The sequence below is a fragment of the Talpa europaea genome (assembly GCF_964194135.1).
Source record: "Talpa europaea genome assembly, chromosome: 2".
Lineage (NCBI taxonomy): Eukaryota > Metazoa > Chordata > Mammalia > Eulipotyphla > Talpidae > Talpa > Talpa europaea.
The window spans coordinates 21,647,897-21,673,084 of record NC_140068.1 but is presented as its reverse complement, the minus strand read 5'-3'; the positions used below and the strand labels follow the sequence as shown (position 1 = coordinate 21,673,084).

The 25,188-nt window shown below is 36.2% G+C and overlaps 1 protein-coding gene across 1 annotated transcript in view; it reads left to right on the top strand.

Moving 5' to 3' along the window:
* PEX7 (peroxisomal biogenesis factor 7) overlaps nt 1-25,188 on the top strand; it is a gene marked incomplete at both ends in the record, with an annotated part of 70,545 nt that overhangs the window by 5,354 nt on the left and 40,003 nt on the right. Inside the window, 5 exons of the mRNA XM_084257987.1 lie at nt 7,276-7,353; nt 7,730-7,838; nt 20,318-20,424; nt 22,194-22,307; nt 24,251-24,306. Coding sequence (XP_084114113.1) covers nt 7,276-7,353; nt 7,730-7,838; nt 20,318-20,424; nt 22,194-22,307; nt 24,251-24,306 — 464 coding nt within the window. The remainder of the gene's footprint in view (nt 1-7,275; nt 7,354-7,729; nt 7,839-20,317; nt 20,425-22,193; nt 22,308-24,250; nt 24,307-25,188) is intronic.

The following is a 25,188-nucleotide window of genomic DNA, read 5'->3' as shown; positions in this document are numbered from 1 at the left end:
TGCAGCCAAGTATGTGGAAGTAGAATGGGTCCAGGCTTGGTTAATTTGGGGCTTGACAAGCTCTAAAGAGAGGACCCTCGGTCTCCTGCCTTTCTGCTATTACCCTCTGGGGGTGGAGGGAGGGGTTCTTTTACTGTTGTACTTTTTGTAGATTGAAGTGTCATCTCATCACCTTGCTTGGTCAACGAGAAAAAAAAATCAACGTCCTTGTGTTGGGACTCCTTATATGAGTGAGAAAAAAACTTCCTCAACACCCTACAGCATACACCTCAGAGCCCGAGGAGCATTATGTGTCCGGTCCTAACATTGCCACTTGTGAGGGAAGCAAGCCACTCCTCCTGTCTTCACCTAAACAAAAGTCAGCTCTGGGACAGGGAGCAGACAGAGTTTCTTTCCCTAAAGGTCAGAACTGGGGTTTTATAAGCAAGGAAGAAAAGGGATTGACTGTGGGAGAGCCAGCCATCACTGTGTTTTCCAACATTACTCCTTGTCTTTCTCACCACTTGTTTGTGAAAATCAAGCTGCACCAAGCAAGGTGATGAGTAGAGAATGGCAGCAATCTCATAAAGGCCATCCTCCATGAGATTGTTAAGAGAAAGAATTTCTGGTGGTCAGTATTATAATACCAAATGTTTGACCCTTTTCATTAAAGAAAAATACAGCATTTATTCAAAGTGTCTCTATACCAAATACTTAGAAACACTTGAAAGGATTTAAGATCAAACAAGAGTTTTGACAGGTAATAAATATTTGCTGAATTATTTAATAAGTGATTGGGTGTGGCAGATTCCTATTTTTCTTTCACACCATGTTTAGAGAAGCTATTCTTTTTGCTTTTCTGACACACCACATTATGTGTCAGAATAGCAAACAATGAGTCATTTTCTCCCAGTGGAGACAGTTAGTATAAAGATGAACAGCATAGTTTCAGACAGGCTTGAGTTGAGTCGAAGCTCTGTAACTTACCTGCCTTGTGACCTTGGGCAAGCCACTCATTTTTCCTAAAACTTAGTTTCTTTGTTTGTGAACTGAGGATAATAGTAGTCTGTGTCATAGGGTTGCTGTGAGTACTTAGAAAAGAACCAGAACTTAGTAAATATGAGCAATCACTTGTTTTTCTTACAACAGGGTTAGAAAAATGTGAAACAGGTTAGGTATCCTCCAACTACCCATTTTATTATTTGATGACTGAGAAATGTTCAACAATGTTTTCAGATAGTTAGATAAGTAGGTACTGAAGCAAAAAGAAGTTTCAGACCAAAATACATTTTCGGCCTTGTGGAATGAAGATCTTGATGAAAAGAAAAGAAAGAAAAACATGGATATTATCCATATGCGTAGCTTCTAAACTTAGCATCAAAGCAGGAATCAGATTCTTTATAGTGCTTAACTGGTGTCTGTGGAGACTATTATGTCTTTTGAACCCCATAAAATGCCTTTAGCTTAACCTGCTGCTGAATATATAATAGGGATACAATAGGAATGGGAACATTTGAAAAGATTAAGCAAGATGGAGGAAAAAGAGAGGGTGAATTGAGAATTTTCTTTCTTCATGATTTACAGCACTGTACTCTTTGGAGTGAGTTAAAAGCAACTTTAAAGATGACAGAGTCAATTTAATATCTATTTCCAGATCTAATTGTAGTGTGCTTGTTACCTGTTAAAAAATAGTTAAATTTTGTCTTCATTGTCAGTGAGGCTTATCAGTTTGCTGAAGTTATTAAAAATATTTAATCCATTTAAAGTTTTCCATCATTGCTTATCTTATCTTTGAACAACTATTAGTATCTTGTGGAAAAAAATGTATTTAACTCTATATTTTATAGTAAAAATGTGTCATATGGTTAAGATTTTATTTAAACAAAGAATCTATCATTTACCCTATTTGATAATGACAGTGGCTGAAAAGTTTATGATGATGAATGCCTATAAAAATATATATGCAGAATGGCAGCCAATCATGCATTTAACACCAGTTCGTTCTCTTTAGAAATGCATTTAGGTTGAAAATTGCACAACATATTTGTCAATTAAGGGATATTTTTTCTTTTCTCTCTCCTCCTTCCTCCTTCCCTTTCTTTTCAAAATTGAGAATGCAGTTGAACTTGATATATTTATTTTTCCATATTTAGTCATGCTAGCCATTCATTTGAGTAGGCTCCTGAGCAATTTAAAATATCAGTTCAAAACTTTAGCCCTGAAATTATAACTGTAAAATTAAAATTATATAGAGAAGCATAGTTTCTAATTATGTGTCAGTTGAATCAATTCAATTCTTTCTTTTTGGATTTTACCACTGATAGGATGCAGTGTCATTTTTCAATCCTCATGTTGTAAAAGCATTCAGTTTTTTTGTTTGTTTTTTTGCTTTGTTTAGTATTTTTGAGCTTGGACTTGGACTGAAAGAGCTGTCTTTCAGTCTCTACTGCGGGCACATGTGTGTACTAGGCCTGTGCTAGATGCCTCACTGCAGATGCATATTGAATAAGACTCAGGTGCTAACCTCTGGTGAGAGCTCTGGTACATTCAAGCAACTGTTTAATAAAATGTGGTAAATGTTGAAAACCCACGTGTAGAAGATACACAGAGAGGGGAACCAAGTACTATTACAAAAGAGGTGCTATCTGAGCTGAGACTTGGGCAATTAGTAGGAGTTTGCTAGGCAGCCCAAAAGAAAAGAGCATTTCTCATGGGGAAGCACACGGCGAAGCTTCAGACTTGTGAGGAGCATGACCTGTTCAGGAGGCCACAAATTCTTTGTTGTGGCTGAGGCAGAGTGTATGTGGTGGCATGGTCTTCATGTCAAACAATGAGGCTTTTCAGTTTGCTGAAGTTATTGAGAAAGATTTAATTCATTTCGTTTCTGATCATTGTTTATAAAAAACTTATCTTTAAACTACATATGAAACTATTAGTATCTTGTGGAGAAAATGCATTTAACAATATACATTTTATAGTAAAGTTGTGCTGTATGCTTAAGGTCTTATTTATTTAAACAGAATTATTTATCCTTTTGGTATTGATGGAAGATACACAGAGATGAGATAGGAGAAGTGGGCAAGGAGCATATCTGGCAGGCCCCGAATGCCTTGCTGGGGATCGAACTTTGTGCTTTGAATGTTTAGGAGAGGGAGGAATTGTGTAGATCTTGAGCCACACATTGTGGGCAGAAAACAGGACAGGATAGACAGGTTTTACCTGTTTTCTACTTAATCCACTTTTTTATATGTTAGGTAGGACTAGACTATAAATTTAGATGTTTGAAATGAAAATGTAAAATAAGATGAATACTTATTTTTACCCTAAACTTTACTACATATTAGAATTACCTAAAGATTCCCCAATAGATCCAGTATACAACAGTGTTTAAAGTTGCAGCCTTAATAGACATTCGCTTAATGAATAGATATGTATTTTATCTAATATTTAGGGGCTACAGATTCAAAATGTAGATATAAAAAAATAAAAGGAATTGAATTTCAGAAAGCAATAACTTATAATAGCAATACACTAAATGGACAACTGCAGTTATTTTCTTAAGAGAACTTGACTCATGGAAGAATAACTTTAATTGCTGTTGCAAAAACATCTGTATGAAGTAGGAAGTGGTTTCAATAACATGAGCAGAGGATGCATTCTAGAAATTTGAGGTGACAATGTAAAAACTCTGAAAGCAATTTAAAGCAACAATTTCAGATGATTAGTCTGAAGCCAACACCTAATGTGGTTGAAATTCTTATCTATGAGGAATTTCAGATGATACCTGAAGAAATATTGCATTCTGCATAAAACTGAAGGAATTGTTTTCAGAAGTACTGTAAACTTTCATATAGCAAAAAGTTTTTTCTACACACACTTCTACTTCACAGCGGGAGTAGCTTAGGGTAACTAAACATATAATAGAGCATTCATGCAAGGCAATCAATTCCTTGATATAGTAATGCATACTATTCAAAGTGATTACACTATCATTACATCTCAGACTTTTTGCAACTACGAGGTGATGGTAATGGACAGCATGGCCCCTGTTATCAATATTTAAAAAGTAGCCCCACATCCCTCTGTGTGTGTTCTCTTTTTGCATTTTTTCTTTAAACAGTGCTGTTGTTGCTTCCTAGCTAAACTGGTAAAAGCACAGTGCTCTGGCAATCAAGATGTTTGAAACCTTTAATTTTCTAATGTGAAGAAAACACTGTGTGCATATTTTAAAATTTATATAATGAAAAAAATTTAAGTTTTACATTAAAAGAAACATGTAGCCTTTTCCAGTAGCTCTGTAATTAAAAGTCAGTGTCCCTTTCCTTTGTATTGATACAGATAAGCATGGACATTCCGGACATAGTTTTTATTTGATGATTTTTAATTAAAAAGACCAACTTAAAAAGGGCAGTACCGTACAGTACATTAAAAATGTACTCTTTGGGAATTGGTTTCAGTAATAAAATTTGTCCTCTCAAACTCTGATTTTGATGAGGTTCAGATTTCATAAAGCAGCACAAAATATTGTTCACCTTTTTTTTTCCTTTTTGCAGTTTCCCAATTAATTCTTTGCCACTGCCAAGAATAAGTTCATAAAATAGGCCTTTCGAGGACCTTGCTTTTAAAGCATAACTACATCTCTTGCTTCTTTTTTCATGCTTGATTTAACCATATCCAACGTTTGAGTAGGAGTAAAGGGGGAAATTGGGACTAGGAAAAAGATGTGAGAGACCAGTGTGATAGGTACTTTCCACGTAGATTCATTTCTCTGTTCCTTCATTCATTCCAAAAACTTTGATTATCTCTACTGTCTGCAAGGACCTGTACTAGGTCTGGCTGGAAAGATGCACAAGATGAAGAGCATGGTGTTTGCCCTTTTGAGAGCCTTGCTCTCTCTAAGGGAGAAAAGTGTAGGCTGCTGGTTATCTAATTTATAATGTGGTGGGTGCTGTGGATGTACTAAGCACTAAGAGAGGGGAAGGTCTTGTCTGGGGGAAGGCACGGGGCATCCCTGAAAGGAGAGTAGGAATGAGCTATTCAGGTGAAGAGGCCAGAGGAATAGGATTGGAGCAAAGAAAAGTACATGACTGAAGGAAAGAAAACAAAATATGCCTGGAGCAGTTAGTGTTTACAGCAGTTAGTTTACACTAAGATCAGTGGGAAGACATTGATTTTAAACAAATCGCAATGAAATATTTCATGTGTCTAAAATATACATGAAATATAATAAATAAAAGTAATATAATGAACATCACATATTCACCTCTGAGTCTAAGAAATAAACCATTACCTATTCCATTGGTTACTCCCTTCTGATCCTGTCCTTCCTGTCTCCGTCCTTTTTCCTTCCTTTCTACCCAGGACTAGTCACTATCCTGCATTTTCAGTTTATATTTTCTATATTTTCACTATGTAAATATATTCCCCTAAATCATGTATGACTTTGCGTGATTTTGCCCATTGGGAAATAGCAACAGCATAATGAGTCTCAAGCTTAGGAGAAATTATGTACGTACTTGTAACCATGGCCCTTTAGGATCTTGTCTCCTAACTGCTTGACCTCACTCTTAGTCAAACGTGCAGGTTTGTTTCCTGCTTCAGAGTCTTTCTCTGTTCTTCTTTTAGAAGATTTTCCTCTCAAATCTTCAATGGTGTCTTCTACTGTACTGAGGTCTCTGCTCAGACAAATCTTCCTTGACTCCTCTAGCATGGAATGACCCTCCCTCCGTCTTTGTCATTGTGTCTGTTTCCTTTCTTTGCTTTGTTTTGTTTTATAAGTTTTTCTTTCCAAATCACAACCTGATATTACACATATTTATTTATAACCTGCTAAAGCATTAGATTCTGAGGGATAGAACTTTGTCTTGTCTAGTGTCATATCCCCAGCTGTGTCTATAGAAGGTGCTTCATAAGTACTTGCTGAACACATTAGTGAATTGACTTGGAGTTGGGATATGAAATCCAGTCCTCTCTTTTCAGCTGTTTCCTGAACATTTCTCTGGCTGTAAACTTTTTTCTGACCTTGAGGTTAATGCCCAAACCCTGTTCTTAGTAGACATGTCTATTTGACTATCTTGCTGTCAGTTCAGACTCAGTATGTCTAAAATTACACATTATCTTCTTTCCTCCAGTCTTCCAGTTCTGTTAATGCCACCATCACTCAGACCCAAGGCACAAAACCATTGGTGTTATCATGCAATGCTCACTAGTCCTCATCCCTAGGGTACTTTCCATATCTCTTTCTGTCTTTAGGGGAGTTTGTGGTCACTGTTTTCACTCTGCTTTGTACTACAGACATTTAGCCAGCCTTCAAGGCCCCCCTTGAGTCCTTCTCTTTGGGGCATCAAACTGAGTTTCCTTCCTGACATTGCTTTTATCCTTATTTCTGTAGTTCTTTTTTCATTTTTTGAACACAGTTTCTGGCTTGACTAGATCAATATTACTGATTTTTTTTTTTTTAAATTCAGGCTCCAGCATGGTTAAGCATTGCACTAAGCACCAGAGAAAAGGTATCCCATACTTAAGCCACAATAAACCATAAACACTCATATTTCCTAGATAAATGGGGTAGAATTTTAAAATTCAAAATAACCTGTTGGCTGGTCTCATTTAATCATGCATACTAAAGTCCACATCAGTACTACTTTCATATAAATATTTTTATGCACATCTTTTTGAACTTAGCTTGCACTAGTGATCTGTATATAATCTGTTATATAAAATGACAAAATGAAAAATATTTCTATGAATTTTCAAAGGGTTCATTTGAAGTAGTTCACGGAGAGCAGTGAAGCATAGAATGGCAGCATTGGATAACGAAAACTGTTTACCAAGAGATCTGAAAGGATCACCTGGTCTCTACAAGCTTTTTCTAAGAAAGGCCAAATAGGGATATTAATTGAATTTTAATGCTTTCTGATAAACATTGACCTGGCAAGGTTTTTTAGATGACCAACTTCTAATCTGCTTTGACATTTCTTCAGTGTGCTGCAAACAGTGATTTGTTGGTAGGTTAAAAGTATGTATAATTTGTTTTAGTAAAGAAGGTTTGAAAATATTCTGTAGAATTCTGTTAAAGTACAGTGGAGTTTTATCTGTAAGGAATGAATCTGAAGCAATGGACAAAATAACCTTTCCATTTCTCAGACACCATTTTGGGATTTGTAAGACTTTATTTGATGTTTCAACAAATGGAATTAATTGTTCTAACTGGTTATCACTTTTATAAAGAGATAAAATGTAATATAGAACTTGATTATCTTTTATAGTCTAAATGACCCTTTAAAATGTCTTTAGGTATATAGTGTTGACTGGAGCCAAACCAGAGGTGAACAGCTTGTGGTATCTGGCTCATGGGATCAAACTGTGAAACTGGTATGTCAGCTTTGCACTATTTAAAAGCAAATGTTCTCTTTCCCAAAGCTTCCCCTTAACTTTTTTCTTTTCTAGAACATGCTTCTGTAAATTTTCAATTGGATGACTAATTTTCTTTAAAAAATATATTAAAACATTTATTAGAATTAAAAATTTTCTAATCTTTTGTCTGCAAACTAATGATTAACTCAGCATTTGTCATTTGATCCCTTAAATGCCATCTTGCTTTATGTAAAAATAGACTTTAAAAATTTTTTATATGTGTGTATTGCATATGTATATTGCACAAAAATATACATAGTATATATATTATATATGTAAAAGCAGAAATTCGAATTAACCATTAAATATTATTAATCTATTCATTTATTTTTAGTGGGATCCAACTGTTGGAAAGTCTCTGTGCACCTTTAGAGGCCATGAAAGTGTTATTTATAGCACAATCTGGTCTCCCCACATCCCTGGTTGCTTTGCTTCAGCCTCAGGTAAATAATTTGAGTGTTACCCAAAGCAATACTTGTAGTGAATGTTGACCTTGCCTTTCCCAGTAGGTGGCGCCATGTACCTTAGATTCTGAGCTATAAGAGTCTGCATTACTATTCTTGATGCTCTTTAGACTTTTTCATTTTTTTTTTACCAACCTCTAGATAGGAATTAGCCAAGTTTGATTACCTTTCAGTGAGTCTAATCATTTGACTTAACATGTTATTTTTTTTTTATATAAATAGTACTTTTTTTTTTAAGATTTATTTATTTATACAAGCACTGGGTACAGTTAGAAGCGCGGGAGGGTGAGAGAATTCACCAGAGCTAGAGCGGGGAACAGAACAGGAAGATGGACCGAAATACACTGCTGAGGGGAGCAGCGGGCGGCAGGAGAATTCTGCCGCCATGTGGGACCCTCGCCTGTGGCCAGGGATCGAACCAGCGCTGCAGAGGCTGCGGGGGGGGCCCTCCCGCGCTTCTGACTGTGCCCAGTGCTTGTATAAATGAATAAATTAATTAAAAAAAAAAAGAAAATGAAAGAGCACAGAAATATGCCAGATGGAAAGTAAAAGCCTCCCATGGGAGAAAGGCAGGAGAAGAGAGCCAGTGGACTGTGGCAAAGGATTATGGATGCTTTTGTGGTAGCTGTGATGTCGTAACATATATCTGAGGAGGTGTGGACCTATACCTCTTAATCATATACAATGGTATAAACCAATGTTACCTCAATAAAAAATAAGTAACAAAGAATCACATAAATAGTTAACCATCTGTTAAATTCCTGAAAGGTTCATGAAAAGAAGCCAATGTCTGCGCAGAGTATTCCAGGGTGAGGAGTTATTAAAATTAAATCATTTGGGGAAGGTATACATAAATATAATGGGTATAATGCTAATCATCTTCAAATGTGCTTACTTAAAAACACTGGTTTTATACCTTTGCAAATTTTAATTTAAAATTCTAAATGATTTTGTAAGCTAGTTTTAGTGTATTACACATTACAGATTAAACAAAGTAGTAACAACGACCTTCCCAGTTTAGGTGATAGGAATTAATTATAATAATGAGAATATTGAAAGTGTTAAGGTAACAACTATTTTAAGATTTGGATCTTGAAATGGTAAGCAGATGTACCTCCTCAGTCGTTTATTTATTTTTTAAAGATTTATTTATTTATTTATACAAGCACTGGATACAGTCAGAAGTGCGGGAGGGTGAGAGAATTCACCAGAGCCAGAGCAGGGAGCAGAACAGGCAGAAGTACACTGATGAGGGGAGCAGCGGGCGGCAGGAGAGATCTGCATGCCATGTGGGACTCTCCTCCTGTGGCCAGGAAGCAGCTGGGAATCGAACCAGTGCTGCAGAGGCTGCGGGGAGCTTCGCAACCCAGTGCTCAACTGCTGCGCCACCGGGGAGGCCCTCCTCAGTCTTTTAAATGTTAGCCAATTTGATGCATGAAAGATGATATCTAATTGTTGTTTTGATTTGCATGTTTGATTACTAGGAAGAGTGATGACTTTTTATGTTTATTATTTTAATTCTAAAAATTATTTTTAATTTCTAAAAATTCTAATTCTAAAATTAAAAATAACCAAATGTCCCTGAATTCTGCACGTATTAGGTTGAAGACATTCAGATGTGAAAACCTTCAGCTAAGTAACTTACCTACAGACAGATATGCCCATTTATTTTTTTATTTTATTTTTTTTTGAAATAATAAATTTTATTTTTATATTCCCCCATACAATTGCAAATGCCCCATTCTGACCCCAATCCCTCCCCTCCCGGCCCCTAGCCCCCCAAAAGTGTCTCTGGTTCATAGTTTTTTGTTGATTTTGATTTTCACTTTCTTATAGTTATTCATTTTCCTGGTCCCTTATTTAAGTTTTCTAAATTCCTGCTATGAGTGAGACCATCCGGTATTTTTTTTTTTTTTCTTTTTGGCTTATTTCGCTGAGCATGATTCCTTCCAGCGCCATCCATGTTGCTGCGAATTGCATGTGTTTATCTTTTTTGAATGCTGAGTAATATTCCATGGTATATATGTACCACATCTTCTTGATCCAGTCATCTATTTTTGGGCATTTGGGCTGTTTCCAAAGCTTAGCTATTGTAAACAGTGCTGCTATAAACATAGGGGTGCAGGTGTTCTTTGGAATTGATGTTTCTGTGTCCTTTGGGTAAATACCTAGGAGTGGAATTGCTGGATCATATGGAAGCTCTATGTTTAGCAGGTCCAGAAATCTCCACACAGCTCTCCATGGTGGTTGGACCAGTTTGCACTCCCACCAACAGTGCAGGAGAGTTCCTTTTTCTCCACACCCTCGCCAACATTTGTTGTTGCTAGTTTGTTTTTTTTTTTAATAGAGGCATGTTTTTCATTTATTTATTTTGTTTGTTTGTTTGTTTTGTTTATACATGCACTGGGTACAGTCAGAAGCGCGGGAGGGTGAGAGAATTCACCAGAGCCAGAGCAGGGAGCAGAGCAGGCAGAAGGACCGAAGTACACTGCTGAGGGGAGCAGCGGGCGGCAGGAGAGGTTTGCTCGCCATGTGGGACCCTCCTCTGGTGGCCGGGGAGCAGCCGGGGATCGAACCGGCGCTGCAGCCGCGGGCAGCTTCGCAACCCAGCGCTCAACCGCTGCGCCACCTGGGAGGCCCTGTTGTTGCTAGTTTTTTTAATACGTGCCATTCTCACTGGTGTAAGATGGTATCTCATGGTAGTTTTGATTTGCATTTCCCTGATTACAAGTGATGTTGAACATTTTTTCATATGTCTGTTGGCCATTTGCATTTCCTCTTCAGAGAAGTTTCTTTTTAGCTCTTCTGCCCATTTTTTGACTGGGTTATTTTCTTTGTTGTTGCTGAGTCTCCAGATATGCCCATTTAAATAATACGAATTAAAAACAGTTTTCCTTTGAGGCAGTGTTGGTTAGTAACAGCGTATATGTTTTAGGAGTATAGGTTCATACTTCTTTGAATGTATGCTACCACCCCATGCTTAAGAAATTTTTTCAGATCCTGAAATAATAAAGGATAATAATGACATCTTTGTATAAAGGTACACTTAATGTTTTATTTGCTGATTAAAATTAGCAGCATTGTTTTATAGAATAAAGAACCATATATTCTGTAAACTTAAAGTTATTATCATTATTTTTAAAATTCCTATGTTTTTTAAGTCAATTTTTCCTCCCCATAATCAAGTCTTTTGGAAATGGGACAGTGTAATATTTTTTATTATCACATCTCCTTTGTGAAGCCTAAATTTTTTCTTTGATCTTTTTTCTTTCTATGGCACAGTTAATCATAAGATTAGATGTATGTTAAGTAAATAATAGCTATATTAACACACTTGTTTGAATTAACTGACCCTTTATCCTGCTTGTATAACTTGGGTTCGTTGTCTTTTATGCTTTAAGGTAATGTAAATGCTAGTAAGTTTCATGCTGATAATGAGTCAAATTGTAAGATGACCACAGTTCAGCATAATGGTTATACATTTACCATTTTTTAATTTTCCTGCTGGTGAAAAGCCCTACTTTGTAGAGTATTAGTACAAGTTGAATTAAAATTCTTGTAAGAATGTGAATTAGGTTGACATTAGCATAATTTTCTTAGGGTAGGGATGCTCCTTGGCCTTATCATCTACAGTTTAATTTCAAACTCTCGATAGTATTAGTGGTATATGATAGATCTATCTACAGAATGAAGTGAAATTTGCTTTCCTTCTAGTGAAACAGTGAAGATATGTCTTCTGGGAGCTTTGTTAAAACTAAAATTAATAAAAACTAATATTAATTATGTGTATACTTTTGCATGTTTGGAAAAGTGTTAGTAAATAAAACTTCCTGAGCAGATTGCTTTTGAAACATTTCTTTACCTTGCTATTGAATGTAGTTTTGTTAATTTATATTATTTAAGATTCTAAAATTGTCTTCGTTTGTTTTTAATCACTGTTCTTTTTATGCCCGTGACTTAATGTAAAATCTGGCAGTGACAAAATTGTGAACTAATACAGCTGCATTTATTTAAATATCAGGCAGAATTGTGTATATTAGTCCTTTATTTGGATTGAGTCACATACATCTCTTTCTTTTACATGGGCCTTTTGTGTTGCAGTGTGTGTGTGTAATATTGACTCTGGTTGCTCTCTATAGAATATTCAGTATTGAAACTGAATAGAATAGCAGAAAAAGATTTTATAGAGGGTTAGTAATATAATTTCAAAACTTAGCTTTTGAAACTGATTGTATATTGTAAATAGGTAGTATATAAAAGTCATCTTTTGTTAACAGAATGGCCACTTGCTCACTCACAGAGAAAGAGCATCTGTTTAATGACATTGCCTTCATCCGTTACATTAGAAATGAACACAAATAGGGGGCTCCCTTGTGGCGCAAGGGCTTAAGCACCGCACTATGAAGCAGTCCGCAGCCTCTGCAGCACGAGTTTGATCCCTGGCCGGCCAGGGGGCAACCCACATGGCGCAGCAGACCTCTACTGACTCGCCTGCTGCTCCCCTCAGCATTGTATTTCAGTCAGTCTGCCAGCCTGTTCTGTTCTCCACTCTGTCTCTGGTGAATCCTCTCACCCATCCTCCGCATCTCTGGTCTGTACCCCAGCTCTTGTATGCATAAATAAATCTTTAAAAAAAAAAAGAAATGAACACAAATAATGGTCATATCAGCTAGGACTTCTTTGGTTGAAGGTCAGAGAAATTTTGGCCCTAATCACTTTATTTTTTATTTTTAAAGATTTATTTATTTATTTATACAAGCACTGGGTACAGTCAGAAGCACGGGAGGGTGAGAGAATTCACCAGAGCCAGAGTGGGTAGCAGAGCAGGCAGAACAACCGAAGCACACTGCTGAGGGCAGCAGCGGGTGGTAGGAGAGGTCTGCGCGCCATGTGGGACCCTCCTCTGGTGGCCGGGGAGCAGCCGGGGATCGAACCGGCGCCCCAGAGGCTGCGGGCAACTTCGCAACCCAGCGCTCAACCGCTGCGCCACCAGGGAGGCCTGGCCCTAATCACTTTAAAGAAGATAATTTTTTTGCTCATGTAGTTGAAAAGTCCAGAATTGATCTGCCTTTATAGACATAGATGGATGGAGAGGTCAAAGATGGATTTTCATGCCATTTTGTTTGTTATATTTTCTGTTGAGTGTTTCAGTGTCAGATAAAATGTGATAGCAAGAGGGCAGTTGCTTTAACCCCCACATCCTTTCTGGAGTCCATCCAATAGAAAAAAGTGACAGGTTCCTTCATAGACATCTAGGAAAGTATCATTTTCTCTTACTGCCTTTGAAGATTGTGTGAATATTCCTAAACTACTCACTATACCTTGGCAGGCACATGTAATATATTGGTTGGGTTAGGCCTGGCTTAGCTTGTGTACCTGGAAATAGGAAATGAGAGAGGGTGGTATTCAAAGTACATACACTAAGAATGGAAAAAGTGAATCCTGATTAGTTGGGCATGGATAGATTCTTGGGGTCCAGCAATTATTAAAATAGTTGTCCTTCCAAAGATTAAAGAATGTCAGAGGGAGTTGATAAAAATCAACTGGACCTGTGGACTATGAAGTAAGTTCCTTTGTAGGGGAAACTGGATATGGTAAAACCAGTTTCTGCTAGGTTAAATGATTTTGTAAACTCATTAGATGGTTTGTTTATCAAGCATTTGATAGTTTCCTTTGTGATACTTTTTAAATATTAGCCTGCTTAATAAAGTTGAAAAGATTTAGTTTTTCTTCCATTCTGCAAAAATACTTGAAGGGGTTATGGTAAAGTAAAGGTTAGTATAAGCTCTGAAGCTCTCACTGTGCCTTTTCCACTTCAAGTAAGTCAAGAAAATTTGCTTGCCAAGCTATGTACTATACATTAGTAGGCAAACTTTGCATATTTTCTTTGCCCAACCTGTTTTTATGCATTTCCTGTAGTGATATTCTTTTATATAGTTAAGTGTCTTACACAGCCAAACACTAAAAATACTTTTATTATAAGATAGGAGAGTAAGCATCTTATTAGAATAAAAAAACAAAACATACCCGAGGTTAATTTTAATTGCTGAGCGTGATACTGTTAGTCAGTCAGTTGGGTATTTATTGAATGTCCCCCACTGAAGATACAGTGAGGAACAAAACAGGGTTTCTGTTCTCCTGGAGCATATAGTCCAGTGGGAGAGATGCCAAGAAAAAACTAGCAACAGGTCAAATGATAAGGGTTGTGAAGTTCTTTGAGGGAGAGCTAGCAGCAGTGATTAGGAGCATGGACTCAAGCTGGCTGCCTGGGATCACAGTCCGCTTTCACTACCACTGCATGACTGTGCTCATGCTACTTAATCTGACTCTTCTTCTCATTTGAAAAATAAGGTGATGACAGTATCCATATCATGGTGTCTTGATCAGGATTAAATGAACCTAAACAAAAGACTTAGAACAATGCCTGCCACAGAGTAAGAGCTATATAAATGTTGTGTTTTATTAACATGTATGCCCCGGATTCTGTTAAACATAGCCAAAGATTCCTGAACTGCTCATGTTTGGCTGGTTACAGAAGGGGTAGTGTCAGAAGGGTAGTGTTGAAGGTGTTACCTTATGAACACGTAAGAGTTAGGAGATGAAACAGAAGCAAAGGATAGACGTTGGCGAGAACAGGACATGTATGAACATCTGAATGGCCTTTGCATGCCTGTGTGCTGTGAGAATGACTAGTCACTGGTTATCTGAGAACTAAAATTAAGAACAGAATTTTGGGGTAACTTGCTTGAGGTGGTATCTGAAATGCATGCTTGTATAATAACATACTAGTCTAGGGACCCTAAAACATGCCTATCATCAGAATCATTGGGTGAGCTGGAAAAAAAAACCTAAACAAACCAATTCTGGGCTCTTATCTTATTTTACTGAATCAAAAGCCCCCCTGGGAGATAGATTTTTTAATTACCTCAGCTGAACCTAGTGATTAGCCTGATTTGGAAAGTCTACCAGTCTATGGTATAGTTCTGCTTGAGATACCAAATGAATGGTATATTTCTGTTGACATAATAGGAATTACATGTTTGTTTTAATAGAAATATACTCATCCCTTTTTAAAATTCACAGAATCGCTTGATTGCTGAATTCAGAGAGAAAGTTTGTCTTCATGCTTACATACAGGCATAGGCTATAAAACATACTCTATTCTGGGGACCCAAATAAGACATCAGTGTAAAAAAATAATGACAATATAAAACACAACAAAACAAAACCAGAAAATTATAAATCAGAGACATCCTGGGAGGAGGAGGTGGGAGAGGGATCAGAGGGAGGGAGGGAGGAGCACAGGGGACTGAGGTGATGGTGCACGGGTGCCTTGGGGAAGGAAACGCTATGGGAACTATACTTGAGGGGGTGGGGGAAGCAAAAAATGGTTTAAAAATGAACAATGATGTAAAAAAATAAAAAAAATATATAAAAAATAAAGCAATTTGCATAAAAAAGTTCAGTTAATGGAACACAAAATTATAAAATAGTTGTTTTTAATGACAGAAGCTTACAGGCAATCCAATGTATAGGCGATCAAAATGTATTTATGTCTAATCCTGTGGCACACAGTTATGTCATTCAGCTGCTATAGTGATTTATATTTTAAGGTATCTGGGAATATAATATTTAAATTATTCCATGAATTTAGTTACTTCCAAAGTTGTATGGGATTTACAAATAAAGACTAAATTTGTTATCATTGGCTAAGTCAGGCCCAAAAGGAGGGAAATTTCTTGAGATTTTGATCTAGATTTACCGTCTATAGCGCAGTTCTCTGAGGACACTATGTTTTGTCTAGTTCATGACAGTGATATTAATACAGAACTCCAGTTTCTAAAGTATATGGGATAGAAAGGAAGAATATTTGATCTCTTTACATAAAGCGATTAATATGAAATAAATTTTTCTTTTGAATTATGAAAACTTAATTACTGCTATTACAGGCTCCATGTAATTGCATAAGTCATAGCCATGCCTGAACATGTGGGCTCTAGTAGTTAAAAAATTCTCATTCTGTTCTAAGAAAAAAGTCACATTGCATCTGATGGGCATCTGGCATTTCAATTAAATTTTTTGGCCAGCGTGCATCCTTTTGTGACTCAGATCACTTCACAGTTTCATACTCAGTATTTTCGCTCATTCTTCTTGCCCCACTTCCTCTTACCCGCCACCCTTTGAAATTAGACATAGTAGAGCCAGTACTTCCTATCCTATATCATGCATTGAGCTAACTGGTTCTGCTGTCAGTGGCAGGTCTGCAGCTGATAAGAGAAGCTGGTAATTCAGGTGGGTCTGTGGCACCATCACAGGCCCCTGATAAATGTCTAGCTGATAATGAAAGCCCAGTTGTCTGGAAAACACAATTAAAATACAATAGAAATACAGATTTCCTGGTGTCTAGAAGAGTTGAATGAGTCATTGTACCATTACCTGCAAAGCCATGTGATGAGGAGTAGTGCCAAATGTGTGCATCAGAAGCAATAGTCAAGGAAGTGGAATTTTTAACTCCTTCAGAGTATTTCTCTCTTTTTTGGTGTCTAACTGGAAGAATGGACAACCTAAGCTATGACCTTTTTTTTTAATATTGCTTGAATATAATGAAGGCTCAAAATGTTGTGCCAGAAAAATTTGGAATAACCATCCACCTAGCCTTTGTTGTTTTAATTTATTGAAGTGTAACTGTGCACAAACTGTGCACAATCTTAAGTGTAAAATGCAAGGATTTTCTCAATGAACACATCTGTGTACCAGCACCCAAATCAAGAAACAACATTCTGAGAGTTCTCTCTTACAACCTTCTTTTTAGACTTTATCAGGCATTACCTTAATTCCCACCATCCCACTCTAGGGTGATCACTGTCCTGCCACATCTTCCCATAGACTAATGTTGCCTGTTTTATACTTTTGTTTCTGGTTTATTTTGCCCAACATTTTGTGAGAGTCATCCATATTGTTTCTAGAATAACTGTTACTTCTTAATCTCCTAATCAACATTCATTGCAGTTTAGTACTATACATCATTCACACACAAAGAATGCTTTAGTTGTGGCTATAACACACATTATAGGCTTGATAGTATAGACCTGATATTAAGTATAAACTTCTGAAGGCTAGTATACATCATTTAAATATTTCCTTTATTTTAGTGGGAGCCTTGTGCTGAATCAAATCTTTTTTTGATGGGGGAAGTGGGTCTTTTAGTGACTGAGGTTTTAGGTTAATTCCCTCCATGAGGATAAGGGATCTTCTTTACCTACAGATCATAGAACTTCAACTGTTTAGCTCTTTGCCAGATTTATTGAAAAGCTTCCCCCAGAGGGCCTCCCCTGGTGGCGCAGTGGTTGAGCACTGAGCTGTGAAGCTGCCCACAGCCTCTGCAGCGCCGGTTCGATCCCCGGCCACACCGGCGAGGGTCCCACATGGTGCGACAGACCTCTCCTGTTGCACCTGCTGCTCCCCACAGCAGTGTATTTCGTCAGTCTGCCTGTTCTGTTCCCCGCTCTGGCTCTGGTGAATTCTCTCACCCTCCCATGCTTCTGACTGTACCCAATGCTTGTATAAATAAATAAATCTTTAAAAAAAAAAAAAGAAAAGAAAAGCTACCCCCAGAAAAGGAAGAAGGGATGCTTGACTAGCCCTAGGATATTTTGTGTCCTTAATTTGGTCTTTTCTCAGTTTGTTTACTTGATTCTGCAGCTTGGCTTTCTCCATACTTTGAGACAGTGTAGCCACTAGCAGCTTTTCAGTGTAATACCCTGTAAATTCTATCATAAAAGAGGGAATGACATTATCTTTTCAGTTATACTTCACAAAAATCACAGTTACTACCTATGGCCTGTTAACTGTGGTCAGGGATGGAAATGATATGCTATGATTCGTCTTTCTTGGACCTGTCCCTGTCTGGTCAACTGTGTTTAGTACAGGTCTTTCTAGAATTGCATGGTGAGGGGAGGACACTCTTCCTAAATGGGTGTTGCTGGCAGACAGAACACTAGACATCCTTGCAGCCCTGCTTGATATTTCAAAGGCTACAAAAAATTACAAAAGATGATTTTATTAATGCTATTTAGAATTTTGAAACAAATTCTACTGGATGTTGCCTAGATTATAGACAGTGATTAACGGTCCTTAAAGATATTTGAAGCTCTAGTCTGTAGCAATTTTAAACAGTTACCATTTGGTTTTTTCAAATTTTTCATTCTTGCTCATCCCTAATTAATCCTTACTCTCTTCTATAAGAGCAGTTTTCAGCCTTTTGTAAAATAGGGGCATGGTGGTTATAAATAAAATCATTTTTAAACCCCTCACACAAGTAATAATGTATAATTTATGTATCTATAAAAACAGACCAATGGGGTGCTTTCCAAATACATGATTGTGGTAAAGCTCTGTGGTTAGCAGGATGGGGAATGTGAGTGGAAATATAATAGAGGTTTTGCCCTTTCCTGTTTTATTTTATTATTTTAATTTCTGAAATAACTCTGGGGTCAATGTACCTTAATGTGTTAAACGTGTGTGTGATTTAATGTTTTCTGTCAAATTTACAGAATTAACAAAAAAACAATATCTTAGGTTGACTGTATGACACTTCTCCAGCGGCATTAGAAAGTAGCAGAATGTAGTTGTGGAGCATACAGACTGGAAACCCAGAGGGTGACATGCCAGTTCCAAGTCCCAATGTGTCACTTCCTGTCTTGAGTGACTTATTTCATCTTTATGTGTTTCTGATTTCTCATTTGTCAATTACTACAAAAATTTATTTTCATATTAAAATTTCTGTCTCATTTGCTGTGATGTATATAAATGTTAACACATATAAAATGCTTAGAACATCTGGCACATAGTAAGCACTAACTAAAATTTAGCAATTATGTGGGTTGTTATATAGGGACAGGAGTGTCTATTATGGGTTTGTTTTATTTTTTTGTTTGTTTTAAACCTAACCTCACTTTAACTTTATAAGGCAGATATTTTAACATAGATAAGGACACTGAAAACTGGACAAGTTAAATAACTTAATTAAATATCAACAGCTACCAAATGATAGAGCAGGATTAGAACCAGGCTTTGGAACGCCAAAGCCCCCTTTTGTAATAACCTCTGCATTTCATTACTACCAAAAACTTCATTCTTGTTTCTTAAGCAGCTTCCACATAAATCAGGAATATAGGAAAATAGATGTAAGCAAGTAAAGGATAATTTTAACATTTAGCATTTTTAAAGTATCTACCATGGTAGTAGGTGTTTACTATTAGGCACATTACAGAAGCTCTACTACACTAAATTCTTGTACCAACCTTCATGTGAGCATTCTATTTCTTTTTTAGAAATAAAAGTTTCATCTCAGAGATATTATATAATGCATGCAGGGCCACACGATGACTAAGTGAAACTCAAGACCATGACTGACATCACACCATACACCATATAATTTTCATGAGGCTAAACTGGTTTTCTCCAAAATCAGTTACTGTAGTTTACATGTATAGATATTCATATATAAATAAATAAATGTATTTATATATTCTGTTTTTTATTCATCTGGCCATATTTTTATTTCCTTGTAGTTTCCAAGAATTGAAGACAAATAACATATGAACTATTTAATCAGGGGTGACTGCAACTAAGCAGTGTAAACCATTTCTATAATAATGCAAAATATAATCCTCATATTTTTTTTCCAACCTTTTCCCAAGGAGAAGAATATTCTTCTAGACCATTAAAATGTAGTAAATGTAAAAGCTAAGATTTAAAAATTCTCCATTTTGGTTTGGTAGACTTTGCCCACATTTAACAGTTAAATTGTTATTATTGATTTTTTTAAAAAATATTTGTTATTTATGCATACAAGAACTGAGGTATAGGCCAGAGGTACAAGGGGTGAGAGGATTTGCCAGAGACAGAGAGGGGAGCAGAACAGACAGATCTACTGAAATATATTGCTAAGGGGAGCAGCAGGTGAGACAGGAGAGGCCTGCTACGCCATCCGGGTTAGCTTCCTGGCCCTGGATTGAACTCATGCTGCAGGGGCTGGGGATAGTTGATAGTGCTGAGACTTTAGCCCCTGCACCACCAGGGAGGCCCTTGATATTTGGATTTTGTAGAATATTCTGTTACAGAGGCTTGATTTTTAGGGCCATTTCCTATCCTGAAAAAAAAAAAAGTGTGTATTTATTCATCGCTGTGCTTACATCAGTGTGAGATTCAGATTCTCCTGCTTTGAATAGATCTAAAAATATTATCATAATATACTACCTTCTGTAGATCTTCGTTTTTGGTCGTTCTTATGCAATATTATAGTTTAAAATAATACATGTTTTCTGTGATGGATAGATGGCAGTATTCCAATAGTGAGAGTAGTGTATTTTCTCTTCACCCATCATCATGAGCACCATATGTCACTGAATATCCCAACACTGTGATGAAAGTGATCAAGTCTTTTCTTTCACCAGGTGACCAGACTCTGAGAATCTGGGATATGAAGGCGGCAGGAGTCAGAATTGTGATTCCAGCACATCAGGCAGAAATTTTGAGTTGTGATTGGTGTAAATACAATGAGGTACCCTGTCTTACTTTGTCCTAGGCTGCTGAGCTCTTCTTGAATAGTGAAATTTCCAGATTTCGTTTTATTTTTGTTTGTGTGGATTTTGTTTGTGTTTACAGACCATTAAGTTAAATTCAGTCCCTTTCATTTATAATTGGTGACAGTAAGTGACCTGCATTAGCATTAATTGTATTTAAGTGCACATAAAAAAAGCATAAGAAGAACAGAAATTCTGAAAGTTCAATAGTGCAGCCTTACTTGTTTATTTGGGTAACTGCTGTACAGTTTATGTAATTTTTTCTAGTATTGTGTATTTTTTTCCTTTATTGCTCTTAACCCCAATAATTTGGGTCATCTTTTCCTTTCATTTTTTGTTCACTTTGCTGCTCATAGGCTACTGAACTATTTGTAACTTGATTTTTAATTTGACAGTCCATCAGTTTTTAAAATTTTGTTTCATCTCAGAGATATTATATAATGCATGCAGGGCCACACGATGACTAAGTGAAACTCAAGACCATGACTGACATCACACCATATACCATATAATTTTCATGAGGCTGAACTGGTTTTCTCCAAAATCAGTTACTGTAGTTTACATGTATAGATATTCATATATATAAATAAATAAATAAGCTTAACCAATCTTCATGCTACTATTAAGAGCAGTGTCCATGTGTAACTTTAAGCAAAGCTTTAGTTAGCCACATGAGCATATGAAGTAGACATAGAAATGGATTAAATATATATTGCTATACTATCATGTATGTTTATGTACCCGAAATGGTCTGTTGACTGTGACAAATAGGAAAAACTTATCCTTGTTTTTTCTGAGTTTTAAGTTAATTCATCAAAGTTAAGAGAACATTGTACTGGCAGAGCCTTTTAAATAAAAATAAAATAGATTTTAAAAAATTATTGAACTTATTCAATCATACTTAAATAAAAATTTCAGTGTTGATTACAGTTCAAATCTCTGTAATAATTTCCCATGTAGGAAAATGAAAATATGGATTATAATACTTGTGATACTTCTAAGGAGGTGCCAGTATATGCTTGAGAGTTGTTTAAAAAAAAGTTCTTTAAATTATTGAAACTTTCCTCAAATGAGCTTAGACTGAAGCCCAGCATATTCAGACAGTGAATTACTATTCTACTTGAATAGGATGGGCCTGTTCGTTGGGAGCTCTGGCTTCACCTTGGGCTCTCCATAGCAGGGTTTATAAAACTTATTGGATACGAGACTTACAGCTGTTTTCATAGATTGCCAGATATGATTAGATAGATGTTAAAGAGGTAGCCCTTGAGTGTTGGGGACAATGAGTGATTTAAATTTAGAAAAACATAAATATTTAATTTATAATCGTTTGTTCTTTTAAATATTCCTAAACTAATAGGCATCTTGCCTTTTAATGCCTGGTAAAACCTCAAAGTGTGTGCTGAAGAGAAAGGAGGACTCATTTGTCAGATATAATTTTTAGACCTTAGGTACTTACTACTACTAAAGGTGGATTGTAGAATGCACAATGCTATTTGGGACTATGGCTTTTTCTGTTGTATACAGAGTTCCATCGAACACATTAAGCACATAAAGTTCCTTTTCTTTCAAATCATGTGAATTTTTGCTTTTTCATGTGCATTTTGATTCCTTTCTATGCTTTTTATATATACACCTGTGTTTGGATTAATTAATTAGCAAAATACAGATTTTGTTCTTAGTAGAAGCATGAGGACTACTTAGCTGCATAGATGTCACAGTTTACTTTTCTCTGAATTGTTTTCAGAATTTGCTGGTGACAGGGGCAGTTGACTGTAGTTTGAGAGGCTGGGACTTGAGGAATGTAAGACAACCAGTGTTTGAACTTCTTGGTCACACCTATGCTATTAGGAGAGTGAAAGTAAGTTCCTGTCTTTTCTTTGTGTATCTAGAACAAAAATTAAAATATAATCAATGAAGTATATATAGAAATGTGCATGAGGATTGTGATTATTGATACCTTTTTTGTGCATGTTTTTGTTTCTCAGTTAATGATAATGAACATTGAAAGCTAAAATTAGGTACAATATTTTAAGTAACTAAACGAACTGGTGCAATGTAGACAATCAGTACTTAAAAAAGGAGCTCATGCATTTGGGAACCCTTAGAGACAAGTGACTCAGAACCCCATCTCTGGATTCAGATTGCCTGGGCTCCCTACCCTGCTGTCTCGTGCCAGGTCTTTGGCCTTGGGCACTTTTGGTCAGTCTTTTGAAAGTGGTTGCCAGCCAGCAATCAGTTTGAAAATCCCCATCTTTTCTTGAAATCCTGAGTGTTGCAAGTTTCCTGGGTGTTCTGAGTGGCTTTTCTTGATGTGAATAAAAATATCACCCAGGACATACCCTAATGGTTTTGTTCTGACCTTCTTGACCTCAGCTTGCCTGTGGCTCTGTTTTCTCACCTGGAAGAAGGGTGTGATAGCACAGTCACCCTCCAGCTGCTGTGGTAATGCAAATAAGGCACTCAGCAGGGTGCTAGGATGTAGTGAGTGCACACTGTGTACGGTGAAAATGCTCCATGCGACTACAGTGCTGCTCTAGCTTTATTTCTTAGGCTGGCAGTGGAGATGGTCCCACCCCTTCAGGAGCACTGATTGGACACCAGCCATCAGAGGGGTGTTGAACATGACTGGATGGTGGCATTTTGGCCTGGTGGGGAGTAGGGAGGCAGCTCCAAACTGCATCTCAGAGGAATGAGCCAGCAAATGTCTTCCTCATGCTGTCATCCTCAATCTATTCCTTTTGGTATTTTTTAGCTGTGGTAATTTACTTTTTGTGTTTAGTCTTCATAATTTTCCTTCAGTGGGTTCCAGCTATAAATTTACTTGTTAGCCTCCCTACTTTTAGTTAGGTAGATTTTACTAAGTCACAGTGGAACACATCTTATTAAATGACATCTTCTAATTTCATTCTTTGTTTTTTACATGAAAGGTAAAAAATGCCTTATTGCTCTTTTCAATAAGATAACTATATTACTATTTTTAAAATTCTAAATTTAAGTTAATATTTTAACTTCTATAGTCTACAATGCAGCAGATGAAATACAGTGTTGGCCCACAGGGCTTAATAGTTGAAAGATATTTTCTAATTAAATAGGGTAATGTAATAAAGAATTTTGTAAGCTGTAAGCTATATTCAAGTGTAGTTGTCATTTGTATATAGTTTATAAAGTACTAATAAGGAAAAGACTGAAATCATTGCAAAGGACAGCCTATTAAAGCATATATATTCCTATCTAAAAGACATTATTGGTCTTTATAATTTTGGTTTTGATCTTCATTAGCTGTGATATATAAATAACACAAAAATTATTTAAAAGATATTTTTAAGTTACATTACATTTTGATGTTTATTTGATACTTGTGCTTATATATAGGATATGTATTCATTTTATCATACATCATAGTATATATTCATAAGTTAGTAAAATATATAATTATGTATGTACTATCATATATTAAATTAAATCCCTTATATTTGTAGAAATTTTTTTTGGATACTGATAGGAAATTGCGTTTGATTTTTCCAGAATAGCAACATTTGGGGAACATTTTATTCTAAATAAATCTAAAGCTTGAAGGATGACTTTCTTTGGAGAATGTAAAAAAGATGTATTTTCCAATAGATGGATACTCTATAAAGCCATAAGGTTATTTGTCTTGAATTAAAGCATATTAGGTACAGAAAAGTATAATTGTGATAGTCCTGACTAACTTTAATCTTATTATACTATTCCAGGTAATGACCATATGAAGTAGCATGTTATAATTACAATTAACCTCAAATTGTCTTTTCTTTTTTGTAGTTTTCACCATTTCATGCTTCTGTGTTGGCCTCTTGCTCCTATGATTTTACTGTAAGGTACAGTGGCTTTTTGATAAGTTTCATTGTGAAATACCAAGTAGCATTTGCATCTTTGCAATTTTATGAAAGGTAATGTGTTTATTCTTATTAATAACATAATCTGAGCTGGGCACATATGAATATTGGCCACTAGGATTAATATTATATTTTTCCTGTTTTTATTATCTAGCCATATATATAGATTCTTTGCTATTTTAAAATCTGCCTCACTGCTCTGCTTAAAAGTCTTTTTTTTCCAACTCATAACTCAGTTCTGTCTAACTCCATCTTGCTATCTTATTCTTAACCTTTAATCTCTGTCACCTAACACAATTTCTATTCCCCTACTCAAAAAACAAACTATCATTTTTCTGTCAGTTGTTTCTGTGGTAATGCCTTTCTATTGGGCTGTCAGAAAAGTCATGAAGTATTTTTTCTGTTTTTTGTTGCGAAAATGCATCATGGCTTTTCTGACAACCCAACATGTTACAGATTGCATAGCCAATATCTTTTAAATTTAGTTTTTTCATATCTGTGAAATTTCGTTCTTCAAGTTTAATTATGTTCACATCATTAGTTCATATAAAGTGATGAAAAAATCCTATCAATATATGAATGATTGTGAACGTGTATGTAAATGTAAGTATATGTGTGTATACATGTATCTATGTATGAATATGTATGCATGTGTAGCTCTCTCCCTCCCACACTCTATTTTTCCCCAAAATTTATAGCTCTTGATTTGCTTGGAAAGCGGTTTCCAAGTTTTAAAGCCATGCATCTGAAAAGAGAATCTCACTAATTAGAGTTCAGCATTTGTTTAGCTCTTTCATTTATTCCAAATGCTGTTTTTAAAAGTTGTTTAAGTTAGTTCTGCTCTTCATTTGAAACTTGGTTTGA